Here is a 19796-nt window from a genome sequence, read left to right as displayed (position 1 = left end):
TGGTGGCGCTTGTTGCATTAATTCCTAAAAATCATATATTAATTTTAGAATGGAAAACATAAATAAAAATGTAAATTTTTGACCCATCCCAGCCCATGTGCGCCCCACTACGCAGGTTGTCAAATTTTTGACGGCGTTTTTCTTTTTCTTTTTGGTCATTTTCAGAGGCCATTTTTTGTATGCATGGCCAGAAAAATGTAAGGATCATGTTTACAAAATTTCAAACTTTTTTGACGTCATTTTTATTTTGTTTTATTGTTTTAAGATGAAAAATAGAGAAAATTATAAAAAATAGAAAATTCATCAAATAATGGTACCGCTTGTTGCATTAATTGCTAAAAATTGTGTACTAATTTTAGAATGTAAAACATAAGTAAAAATATAAAATTTTGACCCATCCCGGCCCCTGAGCGCCTCACTACGGGGGCCGGGGGCTTTTATACATCATTTTTCTTTTATTTTTTAAGGTCCTTTTTGCAGGCATGCCCAGAAAAATGTAAGGATTGTGTTTGTAAAATGTTATAATTTTTTGACGTCATTTTTATTTTATTTTATTTTTTAAAGACAAAAAATAAAGAAAATCATACAAAATAGAATATTCATCAAAAAATAGTGCCGACTGTTGTATTAATTCCTAAAAATTGTATATTAATTTTAGAATGCAAAACATAATTAAAAATATAATTTTTTGACCCATCCTGGCCCCTAGGCGCCCAACTACGTGGTCTAAGGAGCTTTCTGACAGTGTTTTACTTGTGTTTTGGCATTTTTTGAGGCTATTTTTTAGTGACATGCCCAGAAAAATGTAAGGATCATGTATACAAAATTTCATAATTGTTTGACGTCAATTTTATTTTATTTTATTTTTCAAAGATGAAAAATAAAAAAAATCATAAAAAATATAATATTCATCAAAAAATGGTGTCGCTTGTTGTATTAATTCCTATAAATCGTATATTAATTTTAGAATATAAAACATAAATAAAAATCTAAATTTTTGACCCATCCCGTCCCCTGGGAGCCCCAATAAGCGGGGCGGGGGCTTTCTGATATCATTTTACTTTTTATTTTGTCATTTTTTCAGCCCATTTTTCGCTGACATGTCCAAAAAAATGTAAGGATCGCGTCTACAAAATTTCATACTTTTTTGACGTCATTTTTATTTTATTTTTCAAATACAAAAAATAAAGAAAATCATAAAAAAATAGAATCTTCGCCAAAAAATGGTGCTGCTTGTTGCACTAATTCCTAAAAATCTTATATTACATTTAGAACACAAAACATAAATAAAAAAGTAAAATTTTAACCCATCTCGGCCTTTGGGCTCCCCATTACACTGGCCGGGGGCTTTTTAACAACGTTTCACTTTCTTTCTCATTTTTTTAGGCCATTTTTTTTCCGGCAAGCCCAGAAAAATGTAAGAATCGTGTCTGTAAAATTTCAAATTTTTTGACGTCATTTTTATTTTATTTTATTTGTTAAAGATGAAAAATAGAATATTCATAACAAAAATGGTGCTGCTTGTTGCATTAATTCTTAAAAAAATATATTAATTTTAGAATGCAAAATGTAAATAAAAATGTAAATGTTTGACCCATCTCAGCTCCTTGGCGCCCCGCGGGGGCTTTTTGACAGCAGTTTACTTTTTTTTGTCATTTTTAGGCCTTTTTTTTACAGGCATGCCTAGAAAAATGTAAGGATAGTGTCTGTAAAATTTTATAGTTTTTTGACTTCGTTTTTATTTTATTTTATTTTTCAAATATGAAAATTAAAGAAAATAATAAAAAATAGAATATTCATAAAAAAATGGTGCCGCTTGTTGTATTAATTCCTAAAAATTGTATATTAATTTTAGAATGTAAAACATAAATAAATATGTAAATTTTTTACCCATCTCGGCGCCTGGACGACCCACAACGTTGGCTGGAGGCTTTTTAACAGGATTTTACTTTTTTTTCATTTTTTGAGGCCATTTTTGCAAGCATGCCCAGAAAACTGTAAAAATATTGTATGGAAAATTTCATAATTTTTTGACGTCAATTTTATTTTATTTTATTTTTCAAAGACGAAAAATAAAGAAAATCATAAAAAATAGAATATTCATCAAAAGTGGTGTCGCTTGTTGCATTAATTCTTAAAAATTGTATATTAATTTTAGAATGCAAAACATAAATAAAAATTATAAATTTTTTACCTATCCTGGCCCCTGAGCGGCCCACTACGCTGGCTGGGGTCTTTTAACAACGTTTCACTTTTTTTGGTCATTTTTTGAGGCCATTTTTTCTCGTAAGTCCAAAAAAATGTAAGGATTGTGTCTACAAAATTTCATAATTTGTTGACATCGTTATTATTTTATTTTATTTTTTAAAGATGAAAAATAAAGAAAATCACAAAAATTAGAATATTCAGCCAAAAATGGTGCTGCTTGTTGCATTAATTCTTAAAAATCGTATATTAATTTTGGAATGCAAAACATAAATAAAAATGTAAATTTTTGACCCATCTCATCCCCTGGGCGCCCCACTACGCGGGACGATGGCATATTGACAACGTTTTTCTTTTTTTGTCACTTTTTCAGCCCACTTTTTGTTAGCATGCCTAGAAAAATGTGAGGATTGTATCTACAAAATTTCATAATTTTTTGATGTTGTTTTTATTTTATTTTATTTTATTTTTCAAATACGAAAAATAAAGAAAATCATAAAAAAATAGAATATTCGTCAAAAAATGGTGCCGCTTTTGTACGAATTCCTAAAAATCTTATCTTAAATTTAGAATGCAAAACATAATTAAGAATGTAAATTTTTTATCCATTCTGGCCCCTATGCGCCCCACTACGCTGGCTGGAGGCTTTTTAACAGCGTTTTACTTCCTTTTTGTCATTTTATGAGGCCATTTTTTGCAGTCATGCGCAAAAAAATGTAAGGATCGTGTCTGCCAAAGTTCATAATTAGTTGACGTCATTTTTATTTTACTTTATTTTTTGAAGACGAAAAATAAAGAAAATCATTAAAAATAGAATATTCATCAAAAAGTGGCGCCGATTCTTGCATTAATTCCTAAAAATCGTATGATAATTTTAGAATGCAAAACATAAATAAAAATGTAAATTTCTTAGGCATCCCAGCCCCTGGGTGACCCACTACGCGGGTCGGGGGCTTTTTAAGAGCGTTTTACTTTTTTTTCTTTCATTTTTTAGGCCATTTTTTTCAAGCATGCCCAAAAAAATATAACAATCGTGTATGGAAAATTTCATAATTTTTTGACGTCATTTTTATTTTATTTTATTTTTTACAGATGAAAAATAAAGAAAATTATAAAAAATAGAATATTCATCAAAGAGTGGTGCCGCTTGTTGCATTAATTCTTAAAAAGTGTATGTTAACTTCAAAATTGAAAATGTAAATAAAAAAGTAAAATTTTGACTTATCCCGACCCTTTTGTACCCCGCGGAGGTTTTTTAACAGTATTTTACTTTTTTTTGTCATTTTTTGAGGCCATCTTTTGCAGGCAATCCTAGAAAAATGTAAGGATCGTGTCTGTAAAATTTTATAATTTTTTGACTTCGTTTTTATTTTATTTTATTTTTCAAATACAAAAATTAAAGAAAATAATAAAAGATAAAAAATTCATCAAAAAATGGTGCCACTTGTTGCATTAATTCGTAAAAATTGTATATTCATTTTAGAATGCAAAACATAAATAAAAATGAAATTTGTTGCCTTATCTCGGCCTCTTGGCGACCCATTATGGGGGCTGAGGGCTTTTTAACAACGTTTTACTTTTATCTTTTATTTTTTAGGCCATTTTTAGCCGACATGCCTAAAAAAATATAAAGATCGTGTCTGCAAAGTTTCATAATTTTTTGACTTCGTTTTTATTTTATTTTATTTTTCAAAGACGAAAAATAAAGAAAATCATAAAAAATAGAATATTCATCAAAAAGTGATGTCGCTTGCTGCAATAATTCTAAAAAATCATATATTAATTTTAGAATTGAAAAGATAAATAAAAAAGTAAAATTTTGACCCATCCCGGCCCCTGGGCGCCATACTACGCGGGGTGGGGACTTTTTGACAGTGTTTTACTTTTTTTGACATTTTTTTAGCCCATTTTTTGCTGGATAGCCTAGAAAAATGTGAGGATCGTGTCTACAAAATTTCATAATTTTTTGACGTCATTTTTATGTTATTTTTCATAGATGAAAAATAAAGAAATCATAAAAAATAGAATATTCATCAAAAAGTAGTGTTGCCTTTTGCATTAATTCCTAAAAATTGTATATTAATTTTAGAATTGAAAACATAAATAAAAAAGTAAAATTTTGACTCATCCCGGCCCCTGGGTGCCCCACTACGCATGCCGGGGGTTTTTAATGGCGTTTTACTTTCTTTTTATCATTTTTTTAGGCCATTTTTTGCAGGCATGTCAAAAAAGATAAGGGTCATCTCTGTAAAATTTCATAATTAGTTTACGTCGTTTTTATTTTACTTTCTTTTTCGAACACGAAAAATAACGAAAATCATTAAAAATAGAATATTCATCAAAAAGTGGTGCCACTTCCTGCATTAATATCTAAAAATCGTATATTAATTTTAGATTGTAAAATATAAATAAAAATGTAAATTTTTTACCCATCTCGGCCCTTTGGCATCCCACTCCGCAGGGCGGGTGCTTTTTGCAAGCATTTTACTTTTTTTTTGTCATTTGTTGAGGCCATTTTTTGTAGACATGCCTAGAAAAATGTAAGGATCGTGTCTGCAAAATTTTGTAATTTTTTTGACTTCATTTTTATTTTATTTTATTTTTCAAATACGAAATATTCATCAAAAAATGGTGCCGCTTGTTGCATTAATTTCAAAATATCATAAATTAATTTTAGAATGCAAAACATAAATAAAAATGTTAATGTTTGACCTATCCCGGCCCAAGGGCGGCCCACTACGCGTGGCGGGGGCTTTTTGACAGGCTCCCCCGGGACACCCCGGGGCACCCCTGGGACACTACCGGGACACCCATGGAGCACCCCCGGGACACCGCTGGGACACCCCCGTGAGACCCCCGGGAGACGCCCAGGGGACCCCCGGGGCACCACCGGGACACCCCCGGCGCGCCCCTGGGGCACCCTTGGGGCCCCCCCGGGACACCCCCGGGACAACCCCGGGACATCCCCGGGGCACTCCCGGGACACCCCCAGACACACCCGGCACACCCCCGGGACATCCCTGGGGCACCTGTGATGCCTCCCGCCCTAGCGGCGGGTCGCCAACCTTATACTACTACTAATATGCTGAGTTATAGTCTAATCCATTTTGCATTTCTAGACTATAGTCTCTTTATATTACGTCTAAACGCAAGTGAATTTTTTTTTCTTTACTTTAACCCTCGGGTTCTTAACATGTTATGTCATTGTGCTAATAACATATCTTGCTATTACTTTAAGGATTCGGAGATCAAACTAGTCCCCGAAAACTTGTCTTAACTTATTATAGTATGTTGTTCTTTACTAAGACAATGGTTGTAATATCTTTTTGTTAAACTAAACATACGTACTAGTGTTCTATGTTACATTAATCTGCAACATAATTTGTTTTCTAAGCGAGCGTAGTGGAGACCACTCCCGTGTACCCATGACATTTCCGCCACCCTTGCCTCCGCCGGTCCATCAAGCAAAACCATTATATGGCTGGCTGCTTACCTTTATTACCTGCACACGAGTAAACTGATGAGCTAACGCTCAGTAAGTATAAGCATGCACATATCATAAACTAGTAAAACTGCATCAAGTGTCATAATGCGAAAATGCACATGAAACATGCTTTAAAATCTGCTTTATGTATTTCTGTTCTTAATTCTGTGGGCCTGGGCTTTTGCTTACTTTTCTTGTTACTGTGGGCCTAGGTCCCTGTTTACTGTTTGGTCTAGCCGGAATCTCTACTCTTTGAGATTTCCTCCTTTAGGAGGCCGACGACCCGTCAGTCTTTTACATTTCTGAACTTTGGGTTTTTCATTTCAAAGTGTCAAAAACTTTACTGAATGATATACAACGTTATCTCTACGTGCACATGCTAACATAAAATGCATAATACTTCTTGCATACTTTAACTGTGCATAAGGGTAACCATATGTCGCCCTCCTGCAATCTAGGGCACTAAGCCCTCCAAACACGTATAATGACATAGACTTAGGAACATATGCAAATTTATAATTCTAAGTTTATCTACGGTTTACTCGAGTCCAGACAAACATATATGTCTATACTTACAGATAATCCGCTAGGATTCCCGCTTGCTAGAAGATCTTTCTCGTTGCTTCGACTCTCGTGCCAAACCCTGTTTCATGGAAATAGGTAAAAATTTCCTATTCTAAATCACAATTCCTCATACTTAGATTCTTAAATCAATTTCAACTCATTTCTGAACCTTTCCCCCTCTAGGCCGAATTCTAGCTCAAGAGGCAAATTACACATATTCATGTATCTCGGTTTTTGAATCTTAATCTATTCGTTTCTGAGCTTTAAAACTGTTATTCGTTCTCTAGAATCGAATTAGTAACTCATTGCTTACTAACTAGATTTTAGGAAATTTCGGCAGAGTTTCATCGTATTTTTCTCGTTTCCCGAGTTTTCAATAACTCGTTATACTTCCGATTTCGGTACCTGGAGTCAAGATTCACATTCCTAAACACATAGTTTAACATAAAATTGAATAAAACACATGTTCTCCAGTTCTAGGCTTTTCAGATTTTTTAGTGTTAATCCAAAAAATTTTGTTTAATCGTTTCAATACTTACACGTTGAACTCCTATCATAGTCCCCGACAAAACCTCGGTTTCGTTTTTTAGTTTTACATATTTTTTTCGAGATGAGTTACTATTCATCAAAACGAAAAAGCATGCAGTTTCTCATGAAAAATACGAAATCTTACCTCTAGAAGTTGAGACTTTCCTCTAGAATGCCTCGGGTTATGTTTCTACCGGACTGAACGGAAGGAATTTCGATGAAAACGGGTGATTCCTTTGATTTCCCCTTGATTTTCTCTCTTTTCTCTCTCTTTTCTCTCTTGGTCGGCCACACTTAGGAAAAAACCATATTTGGCTTCTAATGTCCCACGTAGGCCAATATTAAGACTAATAGAACATTATATTAATATTTCTAATAATATCAATATTACTTTCTAAATTATAAATTAAAGAAATTACTTTAATTCCCATAATTTAATTTTACTAATTCTACTTAAGTTCAACACTTCATTTAATTCTATGTCCCCCACATTTTTCTTGGTGAGACCTAACTTTCCGTTTTTTAAAACGAGTCTTTTTCCGGTACCGATAATATCACACCCGATATAGGTTCTATACTGCTTCTCTGGACTATCGAGTACCCTGGGTCAAACTTCTTAGGTTCAACCCAATTCTCTTGGGTATCTCATTAGTCAATTTCTTTTTCTGAAATTATCATTTTAATTGATTCAGAATTGTCCAAAACGCGTACCCTCGCGGTACTAGTTTTTGAGCAGCTTCCCGCATTAACTGACTCGGGAAGATCATGTTTTAGGAACTTTTACTGTTTTCCTTACTTATAATATTTATACTATTTTTCTAACTGGTCATTTAGTCACTTATCAAATATTTTAGTTTTTCATAACTAAAATATACCCGTTAAAATTTCTAACTTTTAACCGATATTTCACTATTCACAACATATACATACGAATTTTCTCAGTAAAAATATTCGTATTATAACTTTACACTTTTTGAGAAATTTTACCCCGTACATAAAGTTTCTACATAACATTTCCTTGATCAAGATGAAAATTCTACTACTTTCTGTTCCGGAGAGAATTTCGGTCAAATACCGGACTGTCCGAATTAGACCTAAAATTTAACGGTCGTTATAGCACCTCCGAGGGCACCCCCGGGACACCCCAGGGGCATCCCCGGGACACCAAAAGGACACCCCCGGGGCACCCCAAGGTACCCCCGGGGATCACCCGTGACAACCCCGGGGCACACCCGAGACACACCCCCTGAGGGCATCCCCGGGACACCCACAGGACACCCCCGGGACAACCCCAGGAAACTCCCGGTACACGCCCTGGAAACCCACGGGACACCCTCGGGATACGCCTGGGACACCCCTGGGGCACCCCAGGGGAACCCGCGGGGGACCCCCGGGCCACCCGCAAGACATGCCCGGGACACCCCCGGGGCACCCTCAGGGCACCCCCGTGACACCCTCGGGCAACCACCGCGGTACCCCCGGGGCACCCCTTGGACACCCCAGGGGCACAGCCGGGGCATCCCTGGGACACCCCAGGCGCATCCCTAAAAGACCCACGGAACACCCCCAGTACACCCCCCGGGACACCCTCGGGCATCCCCCGGGGCACGCATGCGACACCCCCAGGACACCCCAAGGGGCATCCCTGGGGCACCCCCGGAACACACCCGGCACACTCCCGGGACACCCCTGGACACCCCTGGGAAACCCCCGGGGCACCCCAGGGGCACCGCCAGGGCACCCCCGGGGCACCCCCAGGGCATCCCCAGGGCACCCTCGGGACACGCCATGGACACCCCCGGTGCACCCCCGGGACACCCCCAGGACACCCGCTGGACACCTTCTGGACACCCCCGAAACATCCCCGGGATGCCCTTGGGACACCCTCGAGGCACCCCCGGGTGTCCGGGACGCCCCTTGGACACCCCCGGGACACCCCTGGCACAACCCAGGGGCACCCTAGGACACCCCCAGGGGCATCCGCAGGACACCCCCCGGGGCACCCCAGGGGCCTCCTCGGGACACCCATAGGACACCCCCGGGGCAACCTCGGGGCACCCCCGGGGCGCCCACCGGGGGTGTCCCGGGTGCGTACTGGGGTTGCCCTGAGGATGCCACGGGGGGGCCCTGAGGGTGCCCCGGGGGCCTCCCGGGGGTCTCTCGGGGGTCTCCCGGGGATCTTCTGAAGGTCTCTCGGTGCTGTCCCAGGGGTGCGCCGGGGTTGCCTGTTAAAAAGCTCTTGCCCCGCGTAGTGGGGCGCCCACGATCCGAGTTGGGTCAAAAATTTATATTTTTATTTATGTTTTGCATTCTAAAGTTAATATACGATTTTTAGGAATTAATGCAACAAGCGGTACCATTTTTGGATGAATATTCTATTTTTTATGATTTTATTTATTTTTCATATTTGAAAAAGAAAATAAAATAAAAGCGATTTCAAAAAAGTATGACATTTTGCAGACACGATCCTTACATTTTTCTGGGCATGCCTACAAAAAATGGGCTCAACAAAGACAAAAAAAAAGTAAAACACTGTCAAAAAGCCCCCGCCCTGCGTAATGAGGCGCCCAAGGGCCGGGATGGGTAAAAAATTTACATTTTATTTATGTTTTGCATTCTAAAGTTAATATATGATTTTTTAGAATTAATGCAATGAGCGGCACCATTTTTTGATGAATATTATATTTTTTATGATTTTCTTTATTTTTCATCTTTGAAAAATAAAATGAAATAAAAACGATGTCAAAAAATTATAAAATTTTGCAGACATGATCCTTACATTTCTCTAGGCATACCTGCAAAGAAAGGCCTCAAAATTGAAAAATAAGAAAAACGCTATATAAAAGCCCCCGACCCGCGTAGTGGGGCACCCAGGCGCCGGAATGGGTCAAAAATTTATATTTTTATTTATATTTTACATTCTAATATTAATACATAATTTTTAGGAATTAATGCAACAAGCGGCACTATTTTTTTATGTATATTCTATTTTTTATGATTTTATTTATTTTTCATCTTTAAAAAATAAAATAAAATAAAAACGACGTCAAAAAATTATAAAATTATACGGACACGATCCTTACATATTATAATATAATATAATATCTTAAAATATAATATAATATATAATAAAATTATTATAATATAATATAGTTATAATAATATAATAATTAATTTTATATAATAATAATTTTATTATATTATATTACATTTTATATATTATAATATTATAATTATATTAACAATTTTAATAATATTGTTATATTATATATCATAATTATATAATAATAATTTTATTATATTATATTACATTTTATATATTATAATATTATAATTATATTAACAATTTTAATAATATTGTTATATTATATATCATAATTATATAATAATAATTTTATTATATTATATTACATTTTATATATTATAATATTATAATTATATTAACAATTTTAATAATATTGTTATATTATATATCATAATTATATAATAATAATTTTATTATATTATATTACATTTTATATATTATAATATTATAATTATATTAACAATTTTAATAATATTGTTATATTATATATCATAATTATATAATAATAATTTTATTATATTATATTACATTTTATATATTATAATATTATAATTATATTAACAATTTTAATAATATTGTTATATTATATATCATAATTATATAATAATAATTTTATTATATTATATTACATTTTATTATATTATATTGATTGATAAAATATTAGTGTTAGATATAGTATAAAGATAAGTTTGTCAACATGAAAATATTCATGTTTCATTCCAGAGAATTCTCAAACTTACAATTAAATCAATGAATCAACTTTGTTTTCTATTATATTCCCATTACCATTCTTATTCTCATTCTCATTATCATTCTAACACTGTAACCAAACGCACCATAATATTTGTTTTTGATACATTTTGTTAATTTATGGGTACGCATATTCGTTCTTGACACTAAATTGGTCTGTGGTATTTGTTTTTTTTTTTTTATTATATATGATTGTAACTTCGATTTTACGTATGATATGGTCGTATATTGTAAAAGAGTGAAAACTTATCATCTCCTCCCACATTTGTAATGTTTTCTTTAGTGTGCATTTGAGTGCTTGCGGTTGAATGAGACATTTTGCAAGGATTCTAAATTGTTGAATATCAAAACAAACTTATAATGCTCCAAAGGGGGAAAAAACATGCAAAATGTGGACAAAAAAAAAAAAAGGAATACAGAATGTTAATAAAGGGCTTGACAAAAATGACCAAACGAAAACAGAGGGGAAAATTTTATTTTGATATAAACCCAAATTCGCCCCTAAGAACTAGAATACGTTCGCTGTGTCTTGAGAGGCAAAATTATTATTGAATTTTTTTAATCACTTAAAATCCTAGTGTTTAAGAGGGCGTTATTGTAACATTTGTAAAAATCAGGGAGATTGTCTGTAATTTTATTCTCAAATAAAATTGTGGCCATTTACTGAAAATTAAATTGATTATTATTATTATTTTAATTATGATTTTGATGGAGACCCCGCAAAATTGTTGCCTCCACTCACAACCAATGTGGATCAGATAAAATCTAGGCGGATGATCGTGACAACGACAGACATTTTACCGAATTGAAGTTTCACGTGTTGCTCTTCAAAGCTGTTAACCACTTTGCTTGCCGATGTAGTGGAGTTGACGTGGCAGTCATCGGTGTTTACACGTAATTCCAAAAAGTGCAAAACCGAATTGGACGGTCATGGTTAATTCGCACGGGTGACCATTAAAGATGCATTTAGAGTAAAATTTATGTCCTGATCCCTGTTCATTTCATCGATTCGAGTTTAGAATTTAAGTTTTGTTACAGTAAAAAGTTTTCAAAAATAGTCACATCTAACTTTTTTATTACAGTAAAAAGTTCTCCTATAAAATCACATTTCAACTCAAATTATAAACTCGAATCAACGAAGTGAACGGGATATGATTCGTTATTCGTTACGGTGTTTTTTCTTATAAAAAACATATATAAATTAAAAATAATTCTAAATTTATTAACTAAACCCACCTTACAATTTAGGGAGAATACTTCTTAAGGAACAGCCACAGGTGGTTTTTTTTTTTTTTTGCGATGACCACGTCACCCGATAGGATTTCGGGTGGTAATGTTCGTCAGTTCTATTCATATGGCCAAACAAGAAGATGGTCTTTTTCCTTTCAAATCAATGCATGTTTGGTTCATGGATTAAAACTATGAGATTAGAACTATTTTTGATTTATGTGTGTTTTTTGTTAGAGAAAATACTGTAGCGAATCATGAACTATAATTCGAATCAGAGAACGAATCCTCCAACCAAACGGGCTACATCTCACATGCCAAAATAATACACAAATATGTATAAAAGTTCTTTTTTTTTTCCAGGAAAAATTATAGGCCAAACGTTTGAGATCCATTATTGAGGGCAGCCAGAGCCTAGATGAATCTGACAAATATTATCAGCTTAGAATAGAAAACCATTTGGAAAGTAAATAAGGAGATTTTTCTAGGAAGAATTGAAAACACGAATTACTGAGAAGATTTTATTTTCAAAAGTTAAATTTATATTTTATATTTTGCAAATCTTTTTCATATAATGTGATTTGTTTAGATTCAACAGTTATATATAACTCTACGGCCAAAGATGTAATTGAGTTATATCTACACATTTGGGCAAAAAAATGCACAATGAACCGCCAACACAGAATATGGCCGTACACAATTAATGGGAAATTAGCTTTGACTGACGGAAGATTTTTATTCGCAAAAGGAGAAAAAGGGAAGATTTTTGTTTCCAAACTATTCTAATTGTGGAAAAGATTCAAACAAAAAATTTAATTGTTTGGTTAGTGGATTCGTATTCTGATTTGAATCATAGTTCATGATTTGTTATAGTATTTTGTCTTATAAAAAACACACGTAAATTAAGAATAGTTCTGAATCATGATTCTGAATTTATGAACCAAACGTCCACTACATTTCTATAAGTAAGAGATTTTCCAACTTTTATTTTTATATAAAAAATGGTACACAGCGAATCTAAATTAAACTCGAAATAAGAGGATTAATTGCCAAATGTGGGGAGGCTCTAATTAGTGGTTTTAATTGGAAGGTGATCCGACTAGAACAATAGGAGGAAGAGACGGATACGGTGAAAACAACCTAATAAAGTTCAATGGCTTTTCGGGAAGATTTACCTAATAAAGTTCAATGGCTTTTCCGGAAGATTTAAAGTTCGTTTAATTTATTAATTTAAATTTATAATTTGAGTTGAAATATAATTTTATTTAAATTTTTTATTATAATAAAAAAATTAAATATAATTATTTTTAAAAAAAATTTATTATAATAAAACTTAAATTTTAAATTTAAATTAATAAAATGAACGGACTCTTAATTTTAAAAAATGTATTATTTTTTAGGTTTATTAAGCTCGAAATACGTGGAATTACAAATTAGTGAAATTACTCCTCAGTTCAGACAAAGACGTAAATTAATATCTTAAAAAAAAAATTTGGGACAAAAAATAAATTAAAAATAAAAAGCGCATGAAAAGGACGTTCCAGTTGTATCCAATAGGGGCCCACAAGTGTGCACTTATAAAAAGGGCGTTCCAGTTGTATCCAATAGGGGCCCACAAGTGGGCACTTTTTTTCTTTTTCTTTTTTTTTCTTTTTTTTTTCTATCCTTCCCTTTGCCTTTTCATAGAAGATGATCCTTTCTGAGGAATCAATCACTAAAGACCAGCCTAGCCTAGCCACAGCACTATCTCTTTTACTTCTCGAATCTATTCCCATTCGCTCTTTCTTTGCCTATCCCTTACCTTCGTATTTTTCTATTCCATTTTTCCACTCGTATCTCTCTCCTTTTATTACTTTTGTTTCACTTATTTTCCCTCCCAAGACCAGCGTTTTTATTTGGTTCTTTCTTCACCTGTTTCGGCCAAAGTTTGCGTCTGTCTGCCCAAGTCGTTAATCCCAGAGAAAACCCATCAAATTACCCGTTTTTGGAATCTGGGTCTTGCGTTTTTTATTCCGATTCCGTTTGTTTTCACCGTTTTCGGTTGGTTTTAGAAGCCTGAGATTTTTTTTTTTTAAAAATTATCTTGGATTTGGAGTGGATATTAAGTTGTGTCTGGTTCATGGGATTTCCGAGCGATTTTCAAGAGATAATAGCTTTGTGTTGAATTGGAGAAAAGAAGGATGAAGAGAGGGAAAGATGAGGAGAAGATAGCGGGACCCATGTTCCCAAGATTACATGTAAATTATGCAGATAAAGGAGGGCCAAGAGCGCCTCCAAGGAATAAGATGGCTCTTTATGAGCAACTCAGTATTCCATCTCAGAGGGGCAATTCTGCTTCTGGGGTTGTTCCTCTCAACCCCAAATTCTCAGCCAATTCGGTTCCCTCATCATCCCCAAGTCAGGTAATTCATGAACACTTTTTTTTTTTTTTTCAAATTGAATGATATTTTTGCCATTTTGATAGGTTTGAGTTTTGTTCATGGGGTTAGTTGAAGAACTTCTTACTGGGATCACATATAATTTGAGGGGAGAAATCAGGTTTCAGTTAGCCTTTAGTGTTATAAGATATAACTAGTGGGCTTCTTCGTTTAGAGTTTAACTTGAATATAATTTTTGAGTTAAATTCGAGTTATAATTTGAGTTGAACTTGTAACTTGAGTTTGTGTTTGGTTGTGTACATTTGAGTTATGATTTGAGATAAGAATCTTTTTGAGTTTGTGTTTGAGTGAGTCAAAATTTGAATTTATATTTATATAGTATTTTAATAAAAGCTCAATGCTGATGAAAAATTTATTAGGGTATATGAGTCAGGTTTTATTCGTATTTTCGTTATCAATGCATAGAAAAAAAAAATCATCTCAATCAGAATTAAAACAAAAAAGTTATAGCATTTTTAAGAATAGAAAAAATACTGTTCATTAATTTGAGTTCGAGTTTCTGAACTCGAGTTGAAAGAGAAACTTGAACTTGAGTTTTAGTCCTAAACTCGAATTTGAACTCGAGTTTAAACTTAAAAGAACATGAACTCAAATAAAGTTGTAATTCGAGTTGTCTTTTTTTGAGTTTTTCACTCAAAAGAACAAGCCTTTGGAGTTGAAAATCAACTTTTATAAGTTATTTAGGAGTTCAAAAGGAGCTATATATTATTATGTGCAACTCAAATCTTCGTATATAATTTACCTTGTACTATTAGTATTAGGCAGTAAAGTTCTTCGAGACAATATGTGTATGTATATGGGGTGGGCTAGCAAATGATTTGGGCATCCCTTATTTTGGGTATTTTTATTATTTGTTTATTTATTCTGTTTGTAGGGAAGTGGTTTTGAGAGAAACTTGTTTTTTCCACGTCACTTGCCTCCATCAACACCAACTCATTGGTCTGAAAAGTGTCACGCTCATCATTCTGATGTAAGAAATGGAAATAATATGGAGGCACGACTTGAACAAAGAAAGAAGGTTGGAGACAAAGATGATTTTATGGTTCCTGTATTTGTTCAAGCTAGGGTGGGTAAGAGCAGTGATAAAACTCAAAACACCATTGATAGGGAATCAGTTTCTTCCATGAGCTCTCCTTGTTCCGGACAGCCAGTGGAGCGGCAAAATATCTCTAAAAAGGATCCTAAACAAGATAATTCAGTGGCTGTCAATTTTAGACAAGAGATGAGAAGTGAGAGAAAAGAGAACATGAAAGGATGTGACCGAAGTGGGAATACTGTAATATCTGCCACAGATCAATCAAACAGAGAAATGATCGACGGGGCTATGAAGGAAGCAAAAACATCTTCGAATCAAGCGCATCGAGGGCGTGCTGTCTCTAATTTGAGCAGGTCACATGATGGCGACGTGTGCTCAAATCAAGACTCTAGAGTTGGAGCACGTCTATATAGTTCTAGACAAGATGATGACCGTGTCGATTCTACCAGGGATATTGAGGGGGCAAATACTTCCCAGTCGAGGAGTGTGTCCCTCTGTAGAGAGGATCATGGCAGGCCTGGTGAAACTGAGAATGTTAGCAAACAGAATAGCAATAGCAACAGGACATGCATTTCCTTGCAGCTTGAAAATGCAGATAAAGGGGATGATCTCTCTGAGACCTCAGTGGTGGACTCCATATCTGACTTCCATATCTCTCCTGATGATATTGTTGGAATTATAGGTCAAAACCATTTCTGGAAAGCAAGAAGAGCAATTGTCGAGTAAGTATCTTTGCTTTTTAGTCTCTTGATTCTTCTAACTAGTTTTATTATGAATCTCTCTCTCTTCTTTTATTTTCTCTGAACTATTACCTATATAAGTAATGGATACTTTTGTGTACTTTGGCCTTGTGGGTACTCATTTCTGTTGAATTGTGTTGATTAACTTAATCAACATGAGAAAAATGCAAAACTTAGTACATACCTAAAACCACGACAGTCTTCTCATCCCCTAATAAGCTAGGGAACGAGTATCTCGAATTATAGATAATTGGAATTGACATAAAGTATTGAGGTCTTTTATTATCTGTTTGGATTATCTTTTTCTTCCTGTCCTTGCGTCACAAGTTAAAATTTTAGATTGTTGTATTCTCTATGGAATGTAACTACTAGGAGTATTAGTTGACTACTAATGTAAACACGGCTCGGAGGGAGGAAAAACTTATACACTGTGAAGTCCTGGCATCCCTTCTAAAATGAACGTTGAATGTGTTGAAAGGCCCTTGATAAAATTTAGCTATGGCCACTGGATCATGCAGGGAAATGTCAAGCTGGCCCCCGAGACACTGGATAGTTTCATTATTCATTACCCCTCTGGCGGCATCACTCTCTCTTCTTCTTTCTTTTTCTTTTTTCTTTTGGGTTGTTGGGGTAGTGCTTGGCTTTCCCCCCTATGTACTGGGAAATTTTGCTTTTCATAAACTCGAGGGCTGGGAGCCAGGAGGAAGTAAGTGATGGAGAAATGTCATTTGGGTCGAGTGGATATTGTTGAACATTGACATTGTGGAATTGGTGGTGGCTTCGTGATGAGGAGAATTGGTGGGGGTTCGGTTCGTTAGCTGGTATTTGTTTAGTCATTCAGATAGTGACTGGCGTTTTTTTAGCTATGCATCACACACCTCATGTGGATCTAGCTTTCAACAGCGTATAACACGTTATGAGAGATGTTGAAGGGGGCTGGTTGCTCCGTTATATGCATGCTAATGGGGCAAGTATGTACCCAGTTATTGGACGTTTCAGAACCCTGTCTCTGACATTATTCCCATCCCTCGGGAACAATTCCGGTTACAACTCCTTGAGTACAAGACGGCACTGATGATCCCGGCTATCCGAAAAACGCAGACTGAAGCGGAGGATCACAAAATGCAACACAACAAGGGGCGAACCAAGCACTTGCGCGAAGGAAGAAGTGAATCAATCAGAATGGAGACAGAGAGGAGAGGCGAAAGAGAGATTTCGAGCCTGCAAGCTCTAAGCATAGCATTTCTGGTCGAACCTGCCCAACCCAACTAAGAAGAACCGAACCTGACAGACACATCTTTTTCCTTTTGGGACATACCACATATGCCTCAGCCAAACATGCTATCTAAGTCCTTGCAGAGATATGAGTACTGATTCTGATGTTCTCGCTTCTCATAGTAGGGCTCCCGGGCGGTTAGCCTTCTCGACTAGCTCTGGTGCTGGAAAGATGAGAATCTTCGCTATATGTAATTATGTTATTCAACGTCTTCTGCGACCAGTCCATGACTTCCTAATGAAAGTCTGAAGGACTCTTCCAGTCGACCAATTCCTCTACCCCGCTTCTTCCCCTTCTCTTTCTTTCACTATTCCCACCTACCAGCTTTGGTTGCTTGGCCGGGATAGAACCAGCGTAATTTCTCATATGAGTATCTAATTATTCTCCATTGAAGCATTTCTGGAGTTCGGATTCCTGTTGTTCTTAGTTGGTATTCAGATTATTTTTCTCCCTCGTGTATATTCTCTATTATCTCCTCCATTTTCTGTTTTTCTGCCTCCTTATTAATTTTTAGGTATATTTTTTGCAATAATGACAGCTTTAAATTTGTAAAAGTCAACTATAAAGCTGTGTCTTGCATATATGTTCTAACTTGTTGCACCGAGGATACTGTTTACTCACATGTACGTGTTCCTGTCTGAATATATATCTCATAAATGACAGTTGTTTTTCAAGCTGCTATCACATTATTGATTATTGTAATACCCTTTTCATTTGCAAAGATTCTTGCTAAATTCATAGAAATTTGTTTTTGATCCATTTCCTGTTACTCTCTACAGTCAGCAAAGAATGTTTGCAATGCAAGTTTTTGAGTTGCATAAATTGATAAAGGTACAATGGTATTTGATTCTTCATCTATTCTGGTCGCAATTAGAATGTTTATTGTGCAGATCACGTAAAGCCTAACCTTTTCGTTTCCCAATAGGTCCAAAGACTGATTGCTGGATCACCTCATCTCTTGCTTGAACATGGTGCTTTCTTGGGAAAATCTACTTTGAAGAGCTCACCAACAAAGAAGCTCATACCAGAGTTTGTTGTAAAGCCACTCCCTCGTGTGGCCAACTGCAAAGGCGATTTTGAAAAGCCAAATGAGAAAATGGAATGTTCTGCGGAAAATGCAGTTAGCAAGACTTCTCTTTCTTCAGCGAAAACTGGTAGTCAGTCATTTAGTTATCCGCCATATGCAGGAAATCCCCAGCCAGTGGTTACAAGACCTGATAATAAAATGGGCCCTTGGTGTTTCCATCAATCACCAGGGCCTCAGTGGTTGGTTCCTGTGATGTCTCCTTCCGAAGGACTTGTATACAAGCCTTATCTGGGTCCTGGATTACCGGGAGCAGTTTATGGAGGACACGGACCTTTTGGCTCGACTCCTATGCCAAGTAATTTCCCGAATTCAGACTTTGGAATTTCAGCTTCTCATCATCAAGGAATTGAGGTTTTTCCTGGCACTTCTCCCGTTGGTCATACATACATTCCTCCATATGGCATGCCTGTCATTAATCCAGCCATGTCTTGTTCGGCTGTTGAACAAGTGAACCAGTTTGCGGGAACTAGTCCAGTACCGGGAGAGATGGTGGCAAACTTGAACACGGAGCAACAAAGCTCTTGTAGTGTGCCAGCCCGTGAGAATGGATCTGAATCCCAACCTCGAAAGTTTCAGGCATCCAAAGGCAGTGAATTACAAGGAAGTACGGCTAGCAGTCCTGGTGATAGAGCACAAGGAGTCGAAATCGGTCACAATGCCAAAGTAAGAGACCCTCTTCTGCTGTTTCCCAGGGCTCCCGTGGTTCCAGAGGATGCTTCCCAGCCTCATGAGGCTGCTGCCCCGCCACCGCCCCAAGTGATCAAAGTTGTGCCACACAATCCTAGGTCTGCGACCGAATCAGCTGCTCGAATTTTCCGATTTATACAGGAAGAGAGAAAACAGTACAACCTCGTCTAGTTTGATCGCTTTCTGGAAGATGATCGTCGATGCTGGTGCTCTCCTGTCCTATGTCCGTTTTGGGTAAGCTAATTGTGTAACAGATATAACAGATCTTTTTCATAATTGTTTTACTTTTTGACCAAATTGTAGTATATGAAGATTGTAGATAGCTCTGGAATATCACAACTGCTAAATGAAATATGTTCATATGGTAGTCTCATTTCAAAAGTTCCCTGTTCCAAGTATTGGGAGTAGCATCGACATTTGCTTTTGGAATGAGAGGGATGAAATATCACCTATGAGCTTGATACTTGTTTGTTCGCAGAAATATTTACTGAGTTCACATGTATGAATTTTATAAAGAGAATATCGATCCAAAATGTCATGTTCTGGTCGATTTTTTTTTCCCCTGATTGAATTCACGGGCTTTATAACAGTTCCACATAATATTTCACACCATTTATAATGTATTCTTACGAACTTACAAAAATGAACTAAGGCGCGCACCATTCAGCCTGTTTCCACGCTTTCGGAGT

General features: G+C 35.9%; 1 protein-coding gene across 2 annotated transcripts; it reads left to right on the top strand.

Annotated features, from left to right (window-relative positions):
* Positions 1 to 13561: 13561 nt before the first annotated feature.
* On the top strand, positions 13562 to 19781 carry LOC21402481 (protein EARLY FLOWERING 3). 2 transcript variants are annotated; one of them, XR_002902293.1, is made up of 5 exons: positions 13562 to 14245; positions 15156 to 16039; positions 18113 to 18164; positions 18259 to 19341; positions 19420 to 19781. XR_002902293.1 is itself a non-coding variant. In XM_024166058.1 (4 exons), exons 1-4 carry the CDS (start codon positions 14024 to 14026, stop codon positions 19276 to 19278), a joined length of 2178 nt encoding a protein of 725 aa, XP_024021826.1. In that variant the 5' UTR covers positions 13562 to 14023; the 3' UTR covers positions 19279 to 19781. The 2 variants fall into 2 exon arrangements, 1 of the variants encoding a protein (XP_024021826.1); XM_024166058.1 differs by having other exon boundaries at positions 18259 to 19781.
* The last annotated feature ends 15 nt before the right edge of the window (positions 19782 to 19796 follow it).

This window comes from Morus notabilis, unplaced genomic scaffold (genome assembly GCF_000414095.1).
Source record: "Morus notabilis unplaced genomic scaffold, ASM41409v2 Scaffold804, whole genome shotgun sequence".
Classification (NCBI taxonomy): domain Eukaryota; kingdom Viridiplantae; phylum Streptophyta; class Magnoliopsida; order Rosales; family Moraceae; genus Morus; species Morus notabilis.
Note: the sequence above shows the minus strand (reverse complement) of the source record. Positions and strands in the feature narration are given on the sequence as shown.

Coding starts and splice junctions, on each gene's coding strand:
- LOC21402481 (XM_024166058.1), top strand. CDS start 14,024: ATGAAGAGAGGGAAAGATGAGGAGAAGATAGCGGGACCCATGTTCCCA. Junction 14,246..15,155: donor CCTCATCATCCCCAAGTCAG/GTAATTCATGAA, acceptor TTCTGTTTGTAG/GGAAGTGGTTTTGAGAGAAA. Junction 18,165..18,258: donor AGTTGCATAAATTGATAAAG/GTACAATGGTAT, acceptor GTTTCCCAATAG/GTCCAAAGACTGATTGCTGG.